Source organism: Carassius carassius, chromosome 27, assembly GCF_963082965.1.
Source record: "Carassius carassius chromosome 27, fCarCar2.1, whole genome shotgun sequence".
NCBI classification, from domain to species: Eukaryota; Metazoa; Chordata; class Actinopteri; order Cypriniformes; family Cyprinidae; genus Carassius; species Carassius carassius.
In genome coordinates, this window is record NC_081781.1 from 27183771 (window position 1) to 27203057 (window position 19287).

At 35.6% G+C, this 19287-nt stretch overlaps 2 protein-coding genes across 5 annotated transcripts in view; one reads left to right on the forward strand and one right to left on the reverse strand.

The window, feature by feature from the left end:
- rev3l (REV3 like, DNA directed polymerase zeta catalytic subunit) overlaps positions 1-14545 on the forward strand; it is a 180727-nt gene extending 166182 nt beyond the window's left edge. For all 4 annotated transcript variants that reach the window (XM_059513238.1, XM_059513239.1, XM_059513240.1 and 1 more), the window contains exons 18-32: positions 2446-2557; positions 3359-3474; positions 3874-3992; positions 4081-4199; positions 4904-5045; positions 6029-6273; positions 6435-6543; positions 7153-7359; positions 7908-8017; positions 8551-8665; positions 8783-8920; positions 9068-9258; positions 11643-11889; positions 12445-12660; positions 13534-14545. In XM_059513238.1, the coding sequence (XP_059369221.1) occupies positions 2446-2557; positions 3359-3474; positions 3874-3992; positions 4081-4199; positions 4904-5045; positions 6029-6273; positions 6435-6543; positions 7153-7359; positions 7908-8017; positions 8551-8665; positions 8783-8920; positions 9068-9258; positions 11643-11889; positions 12445-12660; positions 13534-13674 (2327 nt within the window). In that variant the 3' untranslated portion in view covers positions 13675-14545. The remainder of the gene's footprint in view (positions 1-2445; positions 2558-3358; positions 3475-3873; positions 3993-4080; positions 4200-4903; positions 5046-6028; positions 6274-6434; positions 6544-7152; positions 7360-7907; positions 8018-8550; positions 8666-8782; positions 8921-9067; positions 9259-11642; positions 11890-12444; positions 12661-13533) is intronic.
- Positions 14546-14839: 294 nt separating this feature from the next.
- On the reverse strand, positions 14840-19117 carry mfsd4b (major facilitator superfamily domain containing 4B). Its single transcript, XM_059513274.1, has 4 exons — positions 18594-19117; positions 17701-17869; positions 16982-17098; positions 14840-16583 (listed from the first exon to the last, which is right to left on the reverse strand). The coding sequence occupies exons 1-4, from the start codon at positions 18849-18851 to the stop codon at positions 15271-15273; spliced, it is 1857 nt and encodes a 618-aa protein (XP_059369257.1). The 5' UTR covers positions 18852-19117; the 3' UTR covers positions 14840-15270.
- Between the last annotated feature and the right edge of the window lie 170 nt (positions 19118-19287).

A 19287-nucleotide genomic window follows, 5' to 3' on the forward strand; every position in this document is an offset into this window, starting at 1 on the left:
TTACGACTGCAGCCATAACACACGAGAGGACATAGACAACACAGCTCGTACACTACGGTATTTATTACCAAAATGACAGACATAACGATAGGAGAATTAAGGGGGGGGGTAAGACACAACAATATGGCACACAGAGCCGCTGCCGAACACCTCGCCCGCTGCATAGATTTGTCTGCTTGGAATTCATATGCCAAATATACAGGATCCACAGGTGCCGGCAATCAGTCCCTAATAAACCAAAGACACAACATACTCGCCCCCTAGAGGACAAACAGATCAAAACTTAAAACAAACGAATCACAAATACATGAATATGTAACACTCTGCATCCAAACAAGCACAAGTTCAGGGCGATTCTAGCTGAACATGCACGTCTGTGCCGGCATTTGTGTGAAACGGAAGCAGTTTAATGTGAAGTTCAAACTCCATTAGGTGCCTTTTGACGGAAATTTTATTTTTTCTTTTGGAAAAAAAAAGTTTGCATAGTTTGTCCAAGACTTCTAAGTTGAAGTATGTTTTATTTTTATTGTATAAAATAGAACAAGAATTCATTTAGATATTAATTATACACTATTTTGCTTAGAGTTGTCTTGCGTTGGATGCGAAATACTGTAAAGCCAATAGTTTAGGATTGTTTTAAGTTTGTACATAAAGAAATTAATTCATCAACTCATTCATCACAAGACTTGTACTGGCAAATGACTTCTCACCGGTGATTTCCCGACGGTTTTAGAGGACAATTACTCCTCGTCGCTCCCCTGTCATTTCAAAGAATAGTACAACAGCGAACACAACAAGTATAAAAGCCTCGTTCATTTGGGAAGGTGTGCTCACAGTCAGTGGAGCCAGGCAAAAATATAAATACTGATATTTTCCTAATATTTTCCTCTTTTTATCTGCCATTTCTCTCCAATTATATTAGATCTGCTAATAACCACCCTGTGCACTCAAACTGAGCGCTCTCTTCTCTCTGTCATTACAAGACATGCCCCCTTACTGCTGACTGGCTACAAGTGTGTTTTGGGTTTATTTCCGACGCTGTGGTCAAAAGTGTTTTTCAAAAATCACTTAGTGCAGCTTTAAACAATAGGCTATGGCACGTTTAAAAGATGAAAAATGTAATCAGTAGACTATGAATAAGTAGCTTCTATTGTGAGTATAATATGTAATCATGTAATCAACAAAAGTAACTAGTCTGATTTCAAGTATTGTAAAATTTTGTTAATTTTTGGAATCTGATTAAGTAAACCCTATTACATGTAATTAGTTACTACACAGCACTGGGTAAGAAAATTACATAACACATGGAAATATTTTCAAAATGTATTATGTGTATTTATTAGGGATGGGACGATAACCGGTTTTATCGATAACCGTGATAAAATGTGCTGAAGGTTAGTAATATCATTTAAAAATGAATTATCTTTAAAACCGTGTTTGATTATCGCGGTTTTAATAACTCACTATTAAATCATGTCCAGCCAGCAACAGTCTGACGCAAGCGCAGCGCACAATGTTTTTTGTTTGTTTTTGAGAAGGAACGGCGAAAGTCAGTGACTTTTCTATGCTTTTCTATGCTTCTACACTTTTCATTGTAAGGAAGGAAATGCCACAGAATTTAATCTTTCTTTAAATTAAGTGCATAGAGTTGCTTGTTATATTAGTTTTTTGTTGATTATTAAATATAAAACTTGCTGAAATGTTTTCAGTGTGAGCATCAACTATTTTTGAACACTTTCATCTCGTTTCAACAAAACCGTGATAATATTGATAATCGTGATAATTTTAGTCACTATAATCGTGATATTAAATTTTCATACCATCCCATCCCTAGTATTTATATATACACTACCAGTCAAAAGTTTGGGAACAGAATAGCTCTTAATGTTTTTACAGGAGTTTCTTATGCTCATCAATGTTGCATTTATTTGATAAAAAATACAGAAAAAAATATAATATTGTGAAATAATATTTTTCTATTTTAATATACATTAAAATCTAATTCATTCCTGTGATGCAAAGCTGAATTTTCAGCATCATTAGTCCAGTCTTCAGTGTCACATGATGCTTCAGAAATCATTCTCATTGTGATCAATTGTTTGATAGCACTAGATAAAAGACATTCTAAAGACTTTTTATTTTCATTAACTGAAGTAGTTCCAGATTTTGACCTAATTGGTTACATACATCTGCAATTTACACAATTCCCATTAAAGTGTAAACTAGATAAGTACAAAAAGAAGTGAGATATTATAGTAAATGTCGTGGTCACTTTTGCTGCATTACCTCACTTAATGTTTTGCTTCACATTAGCGTGTGCATTATTTTTCAATAATTTATGACTAACCTGATTATTTGTTAGTCCTAGTTGCATGATTACATATTTTATATAGTGTTTAATCTGTCTTAGTTGCAACATTATTACCTGTCGTATTTTTACTTTAGCCTCCAGGAACACAGCGCCACTGCTTTTTAAATCTGGTGTGACGGGACTGCTGGTGACCTATGTCAGTGATGAGAAGGAGCTTTTTGAAGAGGTCACAAATGTTCTTAGAAAGTAGGTCAACAAATGTATATTTTGGATATTCTTTCTTGTAAGTAGGGCCGCTATCAACGGTTCAGGCCTCCGTTACTAGGTCTAAAATGACGTTTTGGAATTAGCAATGGAGACATTGAATGAGATGCATAAGAAATTAATCCTACATGCAAAGAATATTTTAAGGACAAAGATCTGATGAACATCTTGAAATACAACACCAGAACAATGTCTTGAGGTGTGGGAACCATAGAAAAGCGGAATAATTCAGCAGCCTGTAGTAATTTATTTCTTATGTATACAATTAACTGTGTATATGCTGATATTGGTAGAATCTTTATTTAAATGTTAAAGAAAAAGTTCACCCAAATATGAAAATTGTCATTCATTTTTATTCTTGAAGTTCTGAACTTATGTGGTATTTTTTTCCTGTTGAACACAAAAATAAAATTTTGAAGTAGCTCTTCTATACAATAATAAAACATTGTGACCATTCTAGAATGCACCAAATGGGACAAAAAGTCACTAAATATATTTTCTTCCCCTACCATGCAGGAGTTGCACTCAAATTAAACTTAGGGAGGTGGGGTGATGATGATCTGCAAATATAAATTTAAAGACTATAGATGTCCACAAATAGTATTCTCATTTTGTGTTCAACAGAAAAAAAAAAAAAAAGAAAAAGAAAAAGAAAAAAAAACAGCACACTGGTTTAAAAAATATTAGGGTAAATATGTTTTTACTGAGTTATAATGATGATGATAAGCTATACACCCAGTACAGCACAGAAACTCATGAACCCACCAACCCCACCACCACTAGGTATGACCCAGACATTCTGGTTGGATATGAGGTTCAAATGCACTCTTGGGGGTATCTACTGCAACGTGCATCAACACTCTGTATAGACCTGTGCCAGCAACTCTCCCGTGTGCCAGGTAAGGTTAGCTCATTTAGCAGTAGTGTACCTGTTTATTACCTGTTTTTGCCTAATTTTACCATCAGAAATGGTTACAAACGAGAACGGTTGTGCCTTTCTAAGTAACAGATAGCTTTTAATACTAAATATTTTTTTCCTAAAACGATCGGGTCAATGATCCAGTGACCCATTCATAGAGACTAGTCACTTGGTTTGTTTCTCAATGCATCAGCCATTCGAATGAATAAATGACTCACTCATTAAGATACTCATAAAGTTTTATATTTATAGTATAATTTCGTAAAAAAAAAATATATATATTTTGTGGAGTTGAGACAGGCAAGGTCTTTTGCCAAAGTTGTGTAATTTTTTTCTTATCCCATTTCTCAAATGTATTTGATGTCATCACTTTTAACAGGAGATGCAAAAGAAAATCGGTTCATGGCAGAGAAAGACGAATATGGTGCAGACACTATGACAGAAATCCATATTGTTGGACGTGTTGTCCTCAACATGTGGAGGATTATGAAGACTGAGGTTCCCTTGAAATTCATAGACCAAGAATGCCAGAGCTATTACTGTTTACCTGAGAGTGTTTTATCAAGTGCTTCATGTATGTTTTCAGGCTGCACTGAATAACTACACTTTTGAGAATGTGGCTTTCCACCTCCTGCATCAGCGCTTTCCTCTCTACAGCCATCGCACACTATCTGACTGGTTTGACCACAACACACACCTGCACAGGTGGGAATTGTTCTCACATCTGTCAGATGCCTATTACTGGTCTTGTTGCAGGGTTGTAGAATTGAATACTAGCATACGGATTACTGCGTTTTGTACCATATATACTGTATGGTACCAGTTAAAAGTATGTGAAATGTTAAGCCTTTAACAACGCATTGAAAATAATTCACTTATTTTTGTCTTAGTATTTCTGTTTTATAGCAAAACTATCTAAACATGTTCTCCAATAAACTCTACACAATTTTGTTAGACTAATGCATAAAATAGCAACCAAAACAACATATAAAAATAATAATGTTGGCGCAGCTACCCAGTGTGGGTAGCATGCCAACATATAGCAGGTTTGGGCTTTGGACATCCTAAGATCGAGTCCTGGTTTGCAAACCTTTCCTGATCCCATCCCCCTCTCTCTCCCACTTTGCTTCCTGTCATCATACTGTTCCGTTGCAATAAAAAAGCAAAAATCCCCCAATAAATAAATAATAAAAATTAATCAATTCAATAATAGAAAAACTCTAAAATCTTAAGCAGTTTTATTTCAAATATGTCTTTGTTTTATGACTTTACATCATGTTGAAAATAAATAGATAAGGTCATTGCATTTATGGGATATAATTTTTGTACTGTGTATGTAATATTTTCTGCTCATGCAAACAAAATACTTTTAATTACATTTCGTGTGTGTGTTCTGTTGTTTGGGTCAGGTGGAAAGTGGTGGATCATTATGTGAGCCGTGTGTGTGGCACAGTCCAGTTGCTCCAGCAGCAGGATATTATCGGCAGGACAAGCGAGTTGGCACGTGTGTTTGGAATCCAGTTCTACCACGTGCTAACTAGGGGGTCACAGGTAAACATCCATCTAACACCTCTCACACAGATTCCTTTAGCTGTCTGGTCACAATATAAAATTGTAAAAATTGTGAGTAAATATGACCAAAAAAGGCTTTACAAAAATAAATCTGAATTGTTTATTCTTTTTATATTTCATTAAAAGATTCCACAAAAGTCTAACCTTTCATGAAAATTAAAATCTCATTATGAAATGTTTTTATCCAATACACAGTTATTTGCCCTTTTCTCAACTTCTATTTGCCAAGGTAATAGCGCTGAATGTTCTCCTATAATTTTCACGTTTCACTCGGGAAGGAGTGAGGAGACGCAGGAGAATTCTTCAAGATATAGCATTTAATCAATAACAGGCATACACAGGAACTAAAAGACATTTAGGGGCTTTCACACTGGCAGTTTAGTGCGTAATGGGGCACAGTTTGACCTAGTACAATATGTGTATTGATAGGATATGTGCCAAAGTTATTGATCAAGTATTTAAAAAAAAAAACATTGGGTCTCATTCATCAATAATTGCACATATTATTTCTTATTTGTATGTACAGGAAAACTTTTCACAAACAATTATGCATAATTCACAATAAACACCTTCAATACATCACCAGATTATAGACTTGTAATGAGACAGCTGTACATATGCATATACTGTATCTGTTGTTATTCAGAAAACCTTACAGCTCGAGCAATACTGTAGCATCTCTTTCACTGTACACAAAGAAACATATTATAATATAAACATTAAATCTTAACTATACATAAATTATATTTATAATAATCATATAATGATGAATTATAATTTTTATATTTTTGTGATTACATGCACGAATTTGTCAATACATATATGAATGAGATCGTTTATTTTTTTCTTTAAAAAAAAAAAAGATTCACAAATGTATGTTATATTTAGGTTTTTAATGATTTGATTCATAAATACTTTTTTCAGTTTTTTGTTGGTAGTCAATCTTTCTCCTCCTATTGCAGTACCGTGTGGAATCAATGATGTTAAGGATTGCAAAACCAATGAATTACATCCCAGTGACTCCAAGCACACAGCAGCGTGCCCAGCAAAGAGCCCCACAGTGCATTCCGCTCGTCATGGAGCCAGAGTCGCGTTTCTATAGCAACTCTGTTATTGTGTTGGATTTCCAGTCTCTGTATCCATCCATCATCATTGCCTACAATTACTGTTTCTCCACCTGCCTTGGACGCGTTGAGAATCTTGGAACGTAAGCATGCTTTTGGATTTAGAGTAAAACTACGTTAGATTTAATGTTTAGTGTAGCATATATTAATGCAGTATTTCTACCCACTGCATTCATTTTCTATCCAGTATATCCACAGTAACTGTTTTATGGTTCATTAGTGTTTATCTCTTCCACTCTCTCAGGTGTGATGAGTTCAGGTTTGGTTGTACATCTCTCAGAGTCCCTCCTGACCTCCTTTACCAGCTCAGAAATGACATCACCATTTCTCCCAATGGTGTCGCATTTGTTAAGGTAGTTCTGAGAATACACTGCCAATTAATCTCTTTAATTTAAATACCTACTTTTATGTGATCCTTAAATTGAATGTGATGAGCCATTTAATTTGGTTGTGAGTAGTTGAAATGGAAAATTACTTTACTGTAGCTTGAATCCTTGCTGTGTACGGTATACTGTACTGCCTACTATTTGTGAAAAATAGCATATGAAACAGGTTTCCAAAAGTGTGACTGTATCAGCTTCCAAAAATTGTCACAGGTTTATGGATATCGACAAGAGCTCAGTGACACAAACAACCAGCATTTTCTTATGATCTGTTGATGTTATAAAACATTAGCCAAAAGAATATTATAATTAGCACCAGGGTTCAATGAATAATTAAAATAATGTAGCTAATATCATTGTTGATGTTTCTTCTGCTTTTGGTTACCAAGCATCATCACTGATATAATGAAGTGACATAAAATTCAACAGTTTTTATTATTTTTTGCTGTTGTTGTTGTTTTCTTTGAACAAATTTCATCCAGACAGATTTTAGAGCAAAAACTGTACATTTTACAATAATATCTTTCATATAATGTCTTGTGTCCAAATCTGCTCAACTCAAAGTCTCTATGTGTTCAGTCATCAGTGCGGAAGGGTGTCCTGCCAAGTATGCTGGAGGAGATTTTGAAGACGAGGATCATGGTGAAGCAGTCCATGAAGGCGTACAAAAATGACAAAGCTCTATTACGCCTGCTGGATGCAAGGCAGCTTGGCCTTAAACTGATTGCTAATGTCACATTTGGTTATACTTCTGCCAACTTCTCAGGACGTATGCCCAGCGTTGAGGTGCGTACTGTAACTTTACATTTTAAATCAGTGGTTCTAAACTAAATGGTTGCAACCCAGAAATGAGTCGCATGACATATTTGATCACAGGCAGAAAGGAAAAACAACTAACCATGAAACCAGTAATTGTTATGATGGCAAAATAAATAGCCTTATCACCTTTTAAAAAGTTTTCCAGTAGGTTTTTTGCTGCTAAATTCAATAAACTTTTACAGACGAAACACTAGTTACTAAGCAACTAGTTAATATTGAAAAGTATTCCCTAATCTAAAGTGTAGCCAATTTTGGTTTTTGAATGCTTATGTATGATAAATAATTTTAGGTTTACCCTGGATGTTTAACTGGAAGGGCCAGTCTTTCTAAATTGGAATGCAGCAGTGTTGTATGCACATTTTGCACATGTTGTATGCACATTTAAAACCATGTCTTTACTTTAAGACCCAGACTTTACATTGAACATCAAATGGTGACCTAATGCATTTTGTGTGTATGATTTATTTTGCCAAAGAAACCAGAGAACATATTCTGTCTCTCTTCTCACTTACCAGGTAGGTGACAGCATAGTGCACAAGGCCCGAGAGACTTTGGAGAGAGCCATAAAGATGGTCAATGACACAAAGAAGTGGGGAGCACGTGTTGTCTACGGAGATACAGACAGGTAGAGATATAAAAAAAATTGACTCAATTAGTTCATTTCAATGTAGATGGGAGTGTAAATGACCAAGCAGTTGTGTTCATTTTTTTTATTAGTCAATTTCCTCTACTTTGACTCATTCTGTCTGATTTAAATACCTTTTTCTTACATGATGGGTAAGCATTATAATATTACTAGATGAATTAGCCAAGAATAGTGCTGCTGAGGCAATGCCATATGAAACTGTATTGTTGCGGTGGGCCAAATGCCATTCAGTTTTGAAGTTAATGGTGGCTTCTGATTGATTTTTATGAAATTCATGCTTTGTCTGCTATTTGAGAGTGTTCCCTAAAAACTTAGTGTCCAGTTAATACTGTATAAATTAAGTGTTCATAAATAAACAGACTCTATTAACATAAACATTAAAATGTTATCATTTGCTGTTTTGTGTTCAGTGTGAAAACCTTGTGAAATTGATTGTCAGTGGAAATTTGTTGTTTTGTGCCTCTTGTAGACTGTTATACTGTCTCTGATACCTGTCGGTTTCTCTTTTTTAGTATGTTTGTGTTGTTGAAAGGAGCAACCAAGGAACAGGCATTTAAGATTGGTAATGAAATTGCAGAGGCTGTCACTGCTACCAACCCTAAACCTATCAAATTGAAGTTTGAGAAGGTTTGTGAAGTGGTTTGTTTCTATAAGTGTACTCTGTTTTGGTTTTGAAGGGAAGCTTTTTTTTAAGCCATATGATTGCTGTATTGCAATTTTGTGACTTCTTGGGTGTTTGGGTAGGTGTACCTCCCGTGCGTGTTACAGACAAAGAAGCGTTATGTTGGATACATGTATGAGAGCTTGGATCAAAAAAACCCAGTCTTTGATGCCAAAGGCATTGAAACTGTACGTCGTGATGGCTGCCCTGCTGTTGCCAAGGTAACTAGCATTTCAAAATTATTACTTCCTTTTTGTCCAATCACTTGATAAAGTTGTGCTCCACCTGTCATTCACATTGCAGTTGTAATGCAGTGTTTCTCAGCCAGGGGGCGGTTGAAGTTAATGAATTAAATTCTATTATGTTAGATTCTGGAGAGATCTCTGAAACTGCTTTTTGAGTCACGTGACATCAGCCATGTTAAGCAGTATGTGCAGCGGCAGTGTGTGAAGGTGCTAGAGGCCAAAGCCAGCATGCAAGACCTAATTTTTGCCAAAGAGTACCGTGGCAGCGGATCGTACCGACCAGGGGCCTGTGTACCTGCTCTGGAACTCACCAGGTGAGTAAGTATATGTGTTTGAAAAGGTGAATTAGTGCCAAGTATGGATGTCATCTGAGATCAAAACTGGGATATTAGAAGAGATTAACAGGTTATGGAAGACAGTGATGGCACTTATGTTTATTATTAAGAGAAGAAGTTGCCGTTGTGTTGTAATTGATGTAAAGTGTGCATCTATGTCATTTAGATTCTGAGCATTTCTACACTTTTTTCAAGAGAAAGTAGAGTTTTCATCCAGTAACAACACTATATTATGCATGAGATTAAAGCAGAATATTTAGATGAAATGCTCGTTTTGGCACTGCTTGTTTACCTCTGTAATCTTTTTAACACTGCTGTCAGAGACATAGATAGTGTGTGGTTTTCCATTGTTATCTTACTCAACTTGACAAAGTAATAATGAAAATAAATATTTTTTAAAAGAATAGACAAAATCTTTCTTTATCTTTATCATCCATACTTAAGTATGTTAAGTGAGAGGGAGAAAACACATGAACTGGTGTACTAAAAGTAGCATTTTTATTATTACATTCAGGAATAAAATTGACCATTTAGAAACGTTCTAAACGATGTAAACATAGTTCCCCTCACTGCTAAAAAATCTTTTAAATGTAACATTATACAGAACAAGAATGACATTTTAGTACATAAAAATATAAAAGCATGTATGTTGTTTTATTATATATTTATAGTGGTATTTATTAGAAAACAACATTAAACGGAATTACCAGTGTGTAATGTGTTATGCAGATAAACCTAACATAACTTACCTTGCCTTACAAGCAAAAACTGTGTTAAAGTTGAAAGTGAGGACAGATAAATCCCTTGAATAAAACATTTTGCACAATTTACTTGATGGGTACATTGCAGGATATTTACAGAATTTGAAAAACTTAAAGAAATATATGTAATGTAATTGATTTGTTATTTTGACATTAAATTATGTGAATATAGGGAAATGGGGAAATAAACATCTATAAAAAATTATTTGTTGCAAAAAAGAGTGGATGAGACTCTAAATAAGTAGATTTCTTGACTCCGGATAGCTCTAGAGTCAGTAGTTGTAGTTTATATTAATGCAATAATTAAGTATACATTTAGTTTTAAATGGTTAACATTTTTGTGTTCATAATCTTTAACCTTAAATCACTAAAACCTAACATCGAGAATAAAGTCAATGAGTGTACCTAAACAAAGATTTTTTATTAAATATATGTTTAAATGATATAATACTGTAATTTTTCTGTGAATTTTTAAAGTGATAAACAGAAATATATCTATGTTCAGAGGGGGAATACTAATTTATGCTGTGTACTGTTGAGATGAAATTTCATTTCACAATTACAGTGACCAAAATGATCAAGGTTATCATTATTATTATGTGCTGTAAATGCATTCCAGCCCGGGAACGCACATTTTCAAACGGGAATAACTGACTGTAGCGTTGTTTTTCAGATAAACAAGTATGTTAACTTAGAATGTTTCTTAAATATCTGCAAACATATTATGTCATTTTTATGCTTTAGTAGAGTCAAAATCTTACATACAGCACATTTAAAGAATGCTTCTCTGACTTTTCTTGGTATTGAGTTATACAAGTTTAAGTTCAAAATGTCACATCTACCCTGTTTAACTCAAATAAGAGTCACTGTCATGTTGAAAAAGTGCCTAATAATTTTTTGTTTTTTTTGTTAAATGATTAAATAAACAGAGGAGATCATTTGTTTACCAATGCTTTCTCCTTCAGTTTTCAGATTTAGTGCTTTACTGGAATGACCAACATTTTTACATTTGTATTGAGAAATCATATAAGCATTTGCATCATTGCAGTAGAACCAGCTCCTTAGTACCAACCTATCTTAGCCTTCACTAGAATTCTATTGGCCTGTTCTGAAATGATTACCTGCCATTAATCACATTTATTTGCTCTTACAATAGTAATCTGCAAAATGAATTTCAGGCTTAGTCAAATTAAGTCATTTGCATTGACACTGACCTAGATTTACATAATAATCCAGGGAAACTTGCAGAAAATGACAGTGTGCACTCTGTAGCTAATTAGTACAGAAATTTTCTGAGTGATATCAGGTTTGCACATTTTTAAATGTGTGTGTTTTTCCAGACAGAGCTCAGTTTATTGTCTGTATGCTGCAGGACTGCATTAACTGTACCTTAGGCTGCTGCCTAGCAACACACCCATTAACAGATGCTGAAATTAGATCTGAGCCATAGTTGAGGATTCTCTTCTCTAAATATTGCTGCTGTTTATGTGTTCTGATTGCAGGCTGAATTTAAATGCTTTAAAATTACAGAAAAACTGCTGTCCAAGATTTTTCATTTAAATGTATTTTTTTTATTTTTTTGCCTTTTCTTTTGTCTCTCAGGCGTATGATGGCGTATGATCGACGCTTAGAGCCACGCGTGGGTGAGCGTGTACCATATGTTATTGTTTATGGGATGCCAGGTGTGCCGCTCATACAGCTGGTTAGACGTCCTGTAGAGGTACTGCAAGACTCCAGTCTGCGCCTTAATGCCACCTACTACATCACCAAGCAGATCTTGCCACCACTCGCTCGAATTTTCAACCTGATTGGAGTAGATGTGTTCAGCTGGTACCACGAGTTGCCACGGGTTAGTCATTTTGTATTTTAGCATATGCAAAGTATAAACAATTGAGCTTGAAATTTAAACATCATTTACCTTAAATGGGGGTATCTACAACAACTTGTTCTTTGATTCTGAACTATACTAGCTAGTATTGATATAAAGGCACCATCTGGTGGTAGGTAGGACTGCAAATGGGTAATGTTTTACATATTAAAATACTTTCACCTGTCCCAGTTTCACATACAGAGACAAGTTTAAGTAAACCAGTAATAGTTTAAGTAAACCAATTACCTCTCCTGAAGAGTAAAAACCCTTGTTGTCTGCTTCTCAAATATTACTTGAGCTAATGTTGCTCGTTCAAGCTGGTCTGGATGCTCTAACAAAAGCATGAATTTTGCATTCGAATATTCAGACAAGTTCCGCTTCCTGGTATAATGTCAATTCAATCATATAGTTAACTCGGCATATACAAATTGGAGAAGGTATTTTAACATTCAAAAAAATGTATGCTTTAAATTTTTAAAAGCACAGTTAAATGAAATTTCCTACTAAAAGTCTGTGGTTTTATTCACTGCATAGGTACAGAAGGCGTGGAGCTCTGTGAATGGAGGAGGGGAGGAGGGCACAAGAAAAGGCACCATCTCTCAGTACTTTACCACGCTGCATTGCCCGGTTTGTGATGAGCTGACACAGCTAGGAGTGTGTGAAGGCTGTCGGGCTGAACCACAACGTGTTGTTGTCCACCTACACCAAGACTTGCGGCTTTGGGAAAGCCAGCTAGACCAGCTTCAAAAGGTAAAAGATCATGTTGTTTTAAGAAACTTTAATTCTGCCACGTATAATATCCCGTTAAAAATTACATTAATTGCTAATTACAATAATCTTGAGATTTAAAAAAAAATGCAAAGCCTGTACGAATACTAGAAATGGTGAAAAATAATTGGGAATATTTTTTTTTAAAAATGGTTACACATTTTATTTATTATAACTTGTGTTATTTTGCCTGCCTGTTTCCTTTATCTTTATTAAATGATTACGTTACTGTCTGCCTCCAGCCAAGTAGTTTTGTTGATTTATGGTTTCAGGAATCAATATATCTTTCAGCACAGAGTAATCTCAGACAACTTAATCCAGATATTTTAGTCAAATGCAAACTTGTCTGAAGAAACAAATTACCCAAAAATCAGGTATCAGGATTAAAAGATCTGGTATCCCTCAAATCACCTCATGTTTAAGCGAGGTACGAAGAATGACCCCCTGCTTTTTTCCCTCTACCGGCTATCTCAGTCAGCTTATTGGCTGATAGAAGACCGTTTAATAACTAACAAACATTAGTCACATGAGTCTTGTCTGGTACCCAAAACTGTATTAACAACTATGATGCTTAGTTGTTTGGATAGTAGTAAAAAAACAAAACAGATATTTTCTGACAGGATCTGGTTCCTGGATCCAAATCTAATATTTCTGGTGTAGAGATTTGATCTTGATGGGTTTTTTTTTTTTTTTTTTTACTTTTCCAAGCAAGTTTTTTGTGAAGAAACTTAAGCTGCAATGTGAAACAGATTTGGGTCCTTTAGTCAAAAGTCTGGCTATATGGGACTAGAGATCCAATGTTTCATGTTTGTCATATGTCAGTCTTTAATGTTCTTGTTGTGATTTGATTGACAGGTATGTAGAAGTTGCAGTGGAAGTGCAGAGCGTCAGGTGCCATGTGTCTCATTGGACTGCCCTATACTCTACAAATTATCTCGTGTTAATCGGAGTCTTTCCCGAGGACCATACCTTCGCCAGCTGCTGGAGCAGTTCTGATAGTCCAGCAGTCTGTCCCCCTTTCATTTACTCTGGTGCTAAACACTGTGCCATTCAGCACAATTTTGTGTGTAATAGTTTTAAAAGGTGCTTTTTTCTATGTGTCCTTGGAAAGTTTCAATCTTATACTGATTGATTTTGTGTGGTACTGCAGTACAGTGGGACTAAAGAGGCCTTAAATACAGAAGAGGAAGATGATTTTGGTGCACTGTGTTTAAATTTGCTTGGTAGTTGTCTTTAGTGTTCATTTAATGGTTAGATTTCTGCAGATTGACAGGTCAGACATTTTCAGAATAATCCTCTATAAACTGAACCCTATGTGCTGTAGCAGTCTGTAAATGGGAAAGGAGATTCAATTATGACTGTAATTCTTGTGGAGAAATGTTTGATTCCAGTGATCCCCTCAAACCCCACAAAACCACTCCCACCCCCACCCCCACGGACTGATTTAGATCAGTCTGTTGTAAATAAACCTTGAATATGATTATCAAAAAATACTGTCTATGAACACTGATTAAAAAAAAAAATCTACAAAACATTTCTGGGAAGTTTTATGTCTGTCCATTCTCTACAGAGGCAAGTCTGAGGACAAGCAAGTCAAAATCAGCCTTAACTTAGACTTCTGCAATATGTTTGATAAGTATATATATTGTCTGTGTGCATAATTGTTCTTTTAAAATACTTTTCTAATGCTTTCTCTACTTTAAACCAGACATTATGTTACTGACCTATGCTACCTACCAGAGCTACATAACCTATGTTTTTGTAAACTTGTTAAAATGTTAAGGTGCTTTGTTTTCTAAAGAACATTTGTGGGTGGAGATTTAATATTGATATAATAAAATTCAGTCTATGTCTGTTTCAGCTAAAATGGGTGCTCTGGTTTTTACATCATTTTTTATTTTCATATTGCCTGTCAATTGTTAATTATAACTTGGCATAGTAATGAGACTTTCTACTGATTTTGAAAAACACTAAAAAAAAGATGCCTAGTGTTCCGGCAGTTCAATATGAGAGCACTTTTTTGTTTTTGCAGTGTAAAAAAAAAATGATTGTGGAAACAATGTATACTTTAATGTTAAAGCAGTTTAGTGTTAACATTTATTAATTAACATTAATTCAGTATGTTTTGTAAACATGAAAGGTAAGGATTTTCAACAAAGACTTCAGCATCAAAATATTATTAATTTAACTTTATACATTCATTCTGACCATACAAATAAAAAATGTCTTAATTTCACAGACTAGTGAACTTGTGAATTGTGCTGGTAACCATTGTACACAATTTAATTCATGGTTAATTAATCAACAATAACAAATGAGAGAAGAGATATAGTCCAACATCCTACCTAACATACATGGTGTCCAAAAATTCGGCTGATATGAAATAACAGGACGATTCTCAATTAAATGTACAATATGCTAATTACACTTTTTTAGGATAATCCTGTACAGTGGAGAGCAGAAACAGACTTGGTGTGGGTTATGTTGCCTTATGTAATGAACGTCAAGCATGCAGCTGGCATTTAGAAAGTACCAATCTTTTCACCCAAGAAAAAAAGAAAAAGCAGCCACTTCTCAGTTCCTGGCTAAGAGCTAAAGTCTGAGATATTCAAAACATATTAGTCTTTCTTCTCCCTGTTGAGGGACATTAACAGTTTGCGTCTGGGAGAGTGTGGAAAAGGGCAGCGTGTGAGACAGAGAGGCCAGGGTTGTGAGGTCTCTTGAGGGTGCTGGCAATGGGGCGGTCACTGATTGGGCAGCAAATGCACTGGCTGCAACATCAGGTGGAAATGAGGCTTTAGAAGGAGAGCTCAATAGGCTGGCATCGTCCATCTCTATAACCTCAAAGTCTGCATCATTGCACTGGTCAGCTTCACTTTCATTTTCCAGCTCCTCTTCTTCCTCCGCATTGTCCAGGAGTGCTTGCCGATACTCACTATCATCAGCACCCTTGGTGCTTTTCCCTGGCGTTTTCCGTAAGGTGGCCTCCCCTCCTGGTGATGCTAATTTGTACAAGACAGGGAACAAGATAGAAGTAAAGGTGGATGTGCCAAGTGCCAGGTACATTAGCAATGGCTGATTCTGCAACTGCCCCAGGAAGAAGCCCAAGAGAGCTGGCAGAACCATTTCTCCAAGAGCTGCACCCACCACAAACACCGCAGCTGACCGCCCTGTCACAGTCGTGTACTGCTCAACCCATGAAATTCCACTAGGAAAAGTGGTAGACATAGAGACACCATACATAGCAGTGCACGCCCAGAGCATAGGGGGATTTTGGTTAAAAAGACAAAGCAGGAGCGCCGAAACTGTGGTGCCCACTAGACTCAGTAGGATCAGGATGCCCGGGCGCAGACAAGCCGCAAAGAATATGGCCAGACCACGACCAGCTGCAAACGTTCCCCAGAAGAGTGAATTCAGTCCTGCTGCCTGAACCGTGTTCATTCCAACATAGTCTTTGCCATAAATAAATATAAAGGAACCATACGCCACCTCACTTCCAACATAGAAAAAAAAGAACAAGGACAGCAGGATTATGAGCATGTTATGATGTTTTGAGAACAGCTGCTTTCCCAAAGGTGTTTTTGCCCTATTCGAGTTGGTGGAACTGCAGCAGTACAGGAAAAAAAAAAGGAGAGACACCAATAAAACAAAAGCACCAATCACGATGTAGGTATGTCTCATGGATGTTAGAGTGGTGTTCTTAAGATGGGAAGTTGTCATGTAGGAATTTAAGGTCTTGGAGGCATGGCCAGATGTGTAAGTGGAGACATTGTCGGAACTGTGGCCAAAGAGCAGTTTGGCTATGATAGGAGAGGCAAAGGCTCCAGCAGCAAAGCTGAAGTGTAGAGCCTGCAGGTGAGGTCCAGCTTGTTCACCCCATGTATTCAGTATGAGAACATTGCCGCCTGTTGACAACCAGAAACTCAATTACAGTAGCACCTATATATATATATATATATATTTATATATATATTTATATATATATATATTTATATATATATTTATATATATATATATATATTTATATATATATTTATATATATATTTTTATATATATATATATATATATATTTTTATATATATATATATATATTTTTATATATATATATATATATATTTATATATATATATATATATATATATATATTTATATATATATATATATATATATATTTTTATATATATATATATATATATATATATGAGAGTAAATTTTTTTTAATGCTACTCAAATTCATACTGTTAATTGCTTAAAGCTGGAATTAAATTACTACACCTTGTCTACACCAAGCACTTATCTTACCTGTATCTAAAACTCCCATTGACACCCCCACACCGGACATCAAAGCAGTGAGCAGCAAAGAATTTTTACAGAAAGGAGTACCAGACATCCCAAATGCTGTGATTAACAATGAGAAGCCTGCAGATATAAATCAACTGTGAGTAACGCATCACTAATTATACTTTATAACATCATAAATGTATCCAAAAAAAATAAACACCCAAATAGATAAAAAGGGGACAACATACTTCTATGTACTACTGACAAGTGTCCTGTAACTGCCATGACTTTTAAAGTTTCTAACACATTACAGCTAAAGAAATGTACAAATCTGTGGGGTCCTAACACAAAACATAAACCATGAGACATGGCTCCTCTGATAACAGTCACTAAACTCATACAAGATAGCTTCTAGAAGAGTAACAGGGATGTTTTATTGGTACAATTTAAACTGATTTCCTGTAGTCTTCTGTTTATTTTGCTATTTCTGTGCTTTATCTCTTTCTTTTTGATTAATTTAAAGAAATAGTTTACCCCAAAATAAAGGTTAATCAGCTGAATCTGGTGATTCTCCAAACCTGCAACCTTTGCATTATGAGTCCATATGGTTAACTGTTAGACCAACTCCTATAATCAGTTATAACACACTTTCATAAGTAAATAATTTACAAATGTTAAATATTAAATGGCTCCTTCAATTAACACAAAGTCCTTTTCTCTGTGGAGTCTATGGGCCTTACCCAAAAGCAGATGGGGATTCACACAGTCAAACAGGATCCCTCCTAACAGGGAACCTCCGATATATCCCGATGAACGGCCCACAAATATATAGGATAAATTACTGACGTTCTTGTTGACATTGGAAGCCAGGTCTTCAAAGGTAGGTCCCAATACAGAGATGGCCATTCCCTATAATTATACCATATAAACAAAACAATAAACATAAAAATTTACAATAGTTACTGTGCACATTTCAACAGGTGCACATTAAAAAACAGAGGTCCAGTCTTGACATTAAATGGTACTTCTATATTTATGTACCACAGCATTTAAATGGTACTCCAAGATTTTTCAAACGATACTTTGATATTATAAATAATTTGGTATTTAAAAAAATAAAATAACTTTCAGTGAATGCACAGAATTGGTTCATAAATCATGACCCCTGAGGTGATTAGAACTACAATTGCTATAAATGCATCTATAAAGTTATTTCTTGACCTTTAAAGGTAAACAATGTGCTTCAGAAATGACATTTCTGCAATTTTTCTACTAATCCCACACTTTATCATTGTGGTATGTGTAGTACTGCATTACTAAACTAACTCAGCCTGAGCTAATATCAGCCACCCCTACGTGTAAATGGTGTTGTCTGCATGTGGTACCATGCTAATACCACGGTAATCAAGTACATTACACATACTGTTACATGCTCCATGGCACATATGGTAACCAGGCAGTATCATTTAAGATCTATTTGCAGTCGTCTTTTTTGATACAGACACAGAACTACCCACATAGATGAAATAACAAGGGATACGATTTTAAGGCTGCAAAGCACAGGTTTTAGGTTTTCATATGAAGGTCTTCTGTTTTACGTTATAACAATCAACCCGAACATGCATAGACCTACCAGACCAAGAAACGATGCACAAAGCGCTAGGCTGACTAGCCATCGTCTGCATGCCCCAGTATTACCAACTACATCAACCTGATCAGTCCCCGGTTTCAGTGCCCCTTTGCCCCGCTTCAGAGCGCTTTTCAGTCCCTTCTTCACGTCTTTACGTTTGTCGAAAAGCGTATCCTCTTCCTGCTCGTCGTGGTCAATGCCCTCTTCCATCTTAGCGAAACGAACTTGTTTTTTCCTCGGCGCTGCTTCGGCGAAGGGCATGGCAGCACGACTGTCGCGCTGTTGTGTACGGAAAAGCTGTCAACGCTTTCGTTGGTTTATGGCCGAACTAAAATGACATACATTTGACATATTCTTGCCTATCAACGTATTGTATTTATGGTTTTTTTAAAAACTCGAAAAACCAAACAGACATTTGGCGTCGATCATAAGTAAAGCAGAAACATAGCGTGAATATACACTGTAAATACCAGGTACTAGTTAGAAAGCTTGAGGTTCAAAACTTCCGTATAATAGGCGCGCATGCGCACAAAAAAAAACAAATATTCTGCGGCTTGCAAACCAGCTTGCATGCATATTGCCATCTCTCGCGCTGGAGTGTGGATAGACTTAAACACTCTCTTTCTCTCTAGGTAAATTTTTATTTATTTATCCGTTTATTCATTCATTCATTCATTCATTCATTCATTCATTGCTT

What these genes read in the sequence shown, in the direction of transcription:
- mfsd4b (XM_059513274.1), bottom strand. Translation starts at nt 18,851, where the DNA reads ATGCCCTTCGCCGAAGCAGCGCCGAGGAAAAAACAAGTTCGTTTCGCT. An exon ending in GTGCATCGTTTCTTGGTCTG is followed by an intron (nt 17,870 to 18,593) that starts GTAGGTCTATGC and finishes GTATAATTATAG; the next exon opens with GGAATGGCCATCTCTGTATT. An exon ending in GAATCCCCATCTGCTTTTGG is followed by an intron (nt 17,099 to 17,700) that starts GTAAGGCCCATA and finishes TTATATCTGCAG; the next exon opens with GCTTCTCATTGTTAATCACA.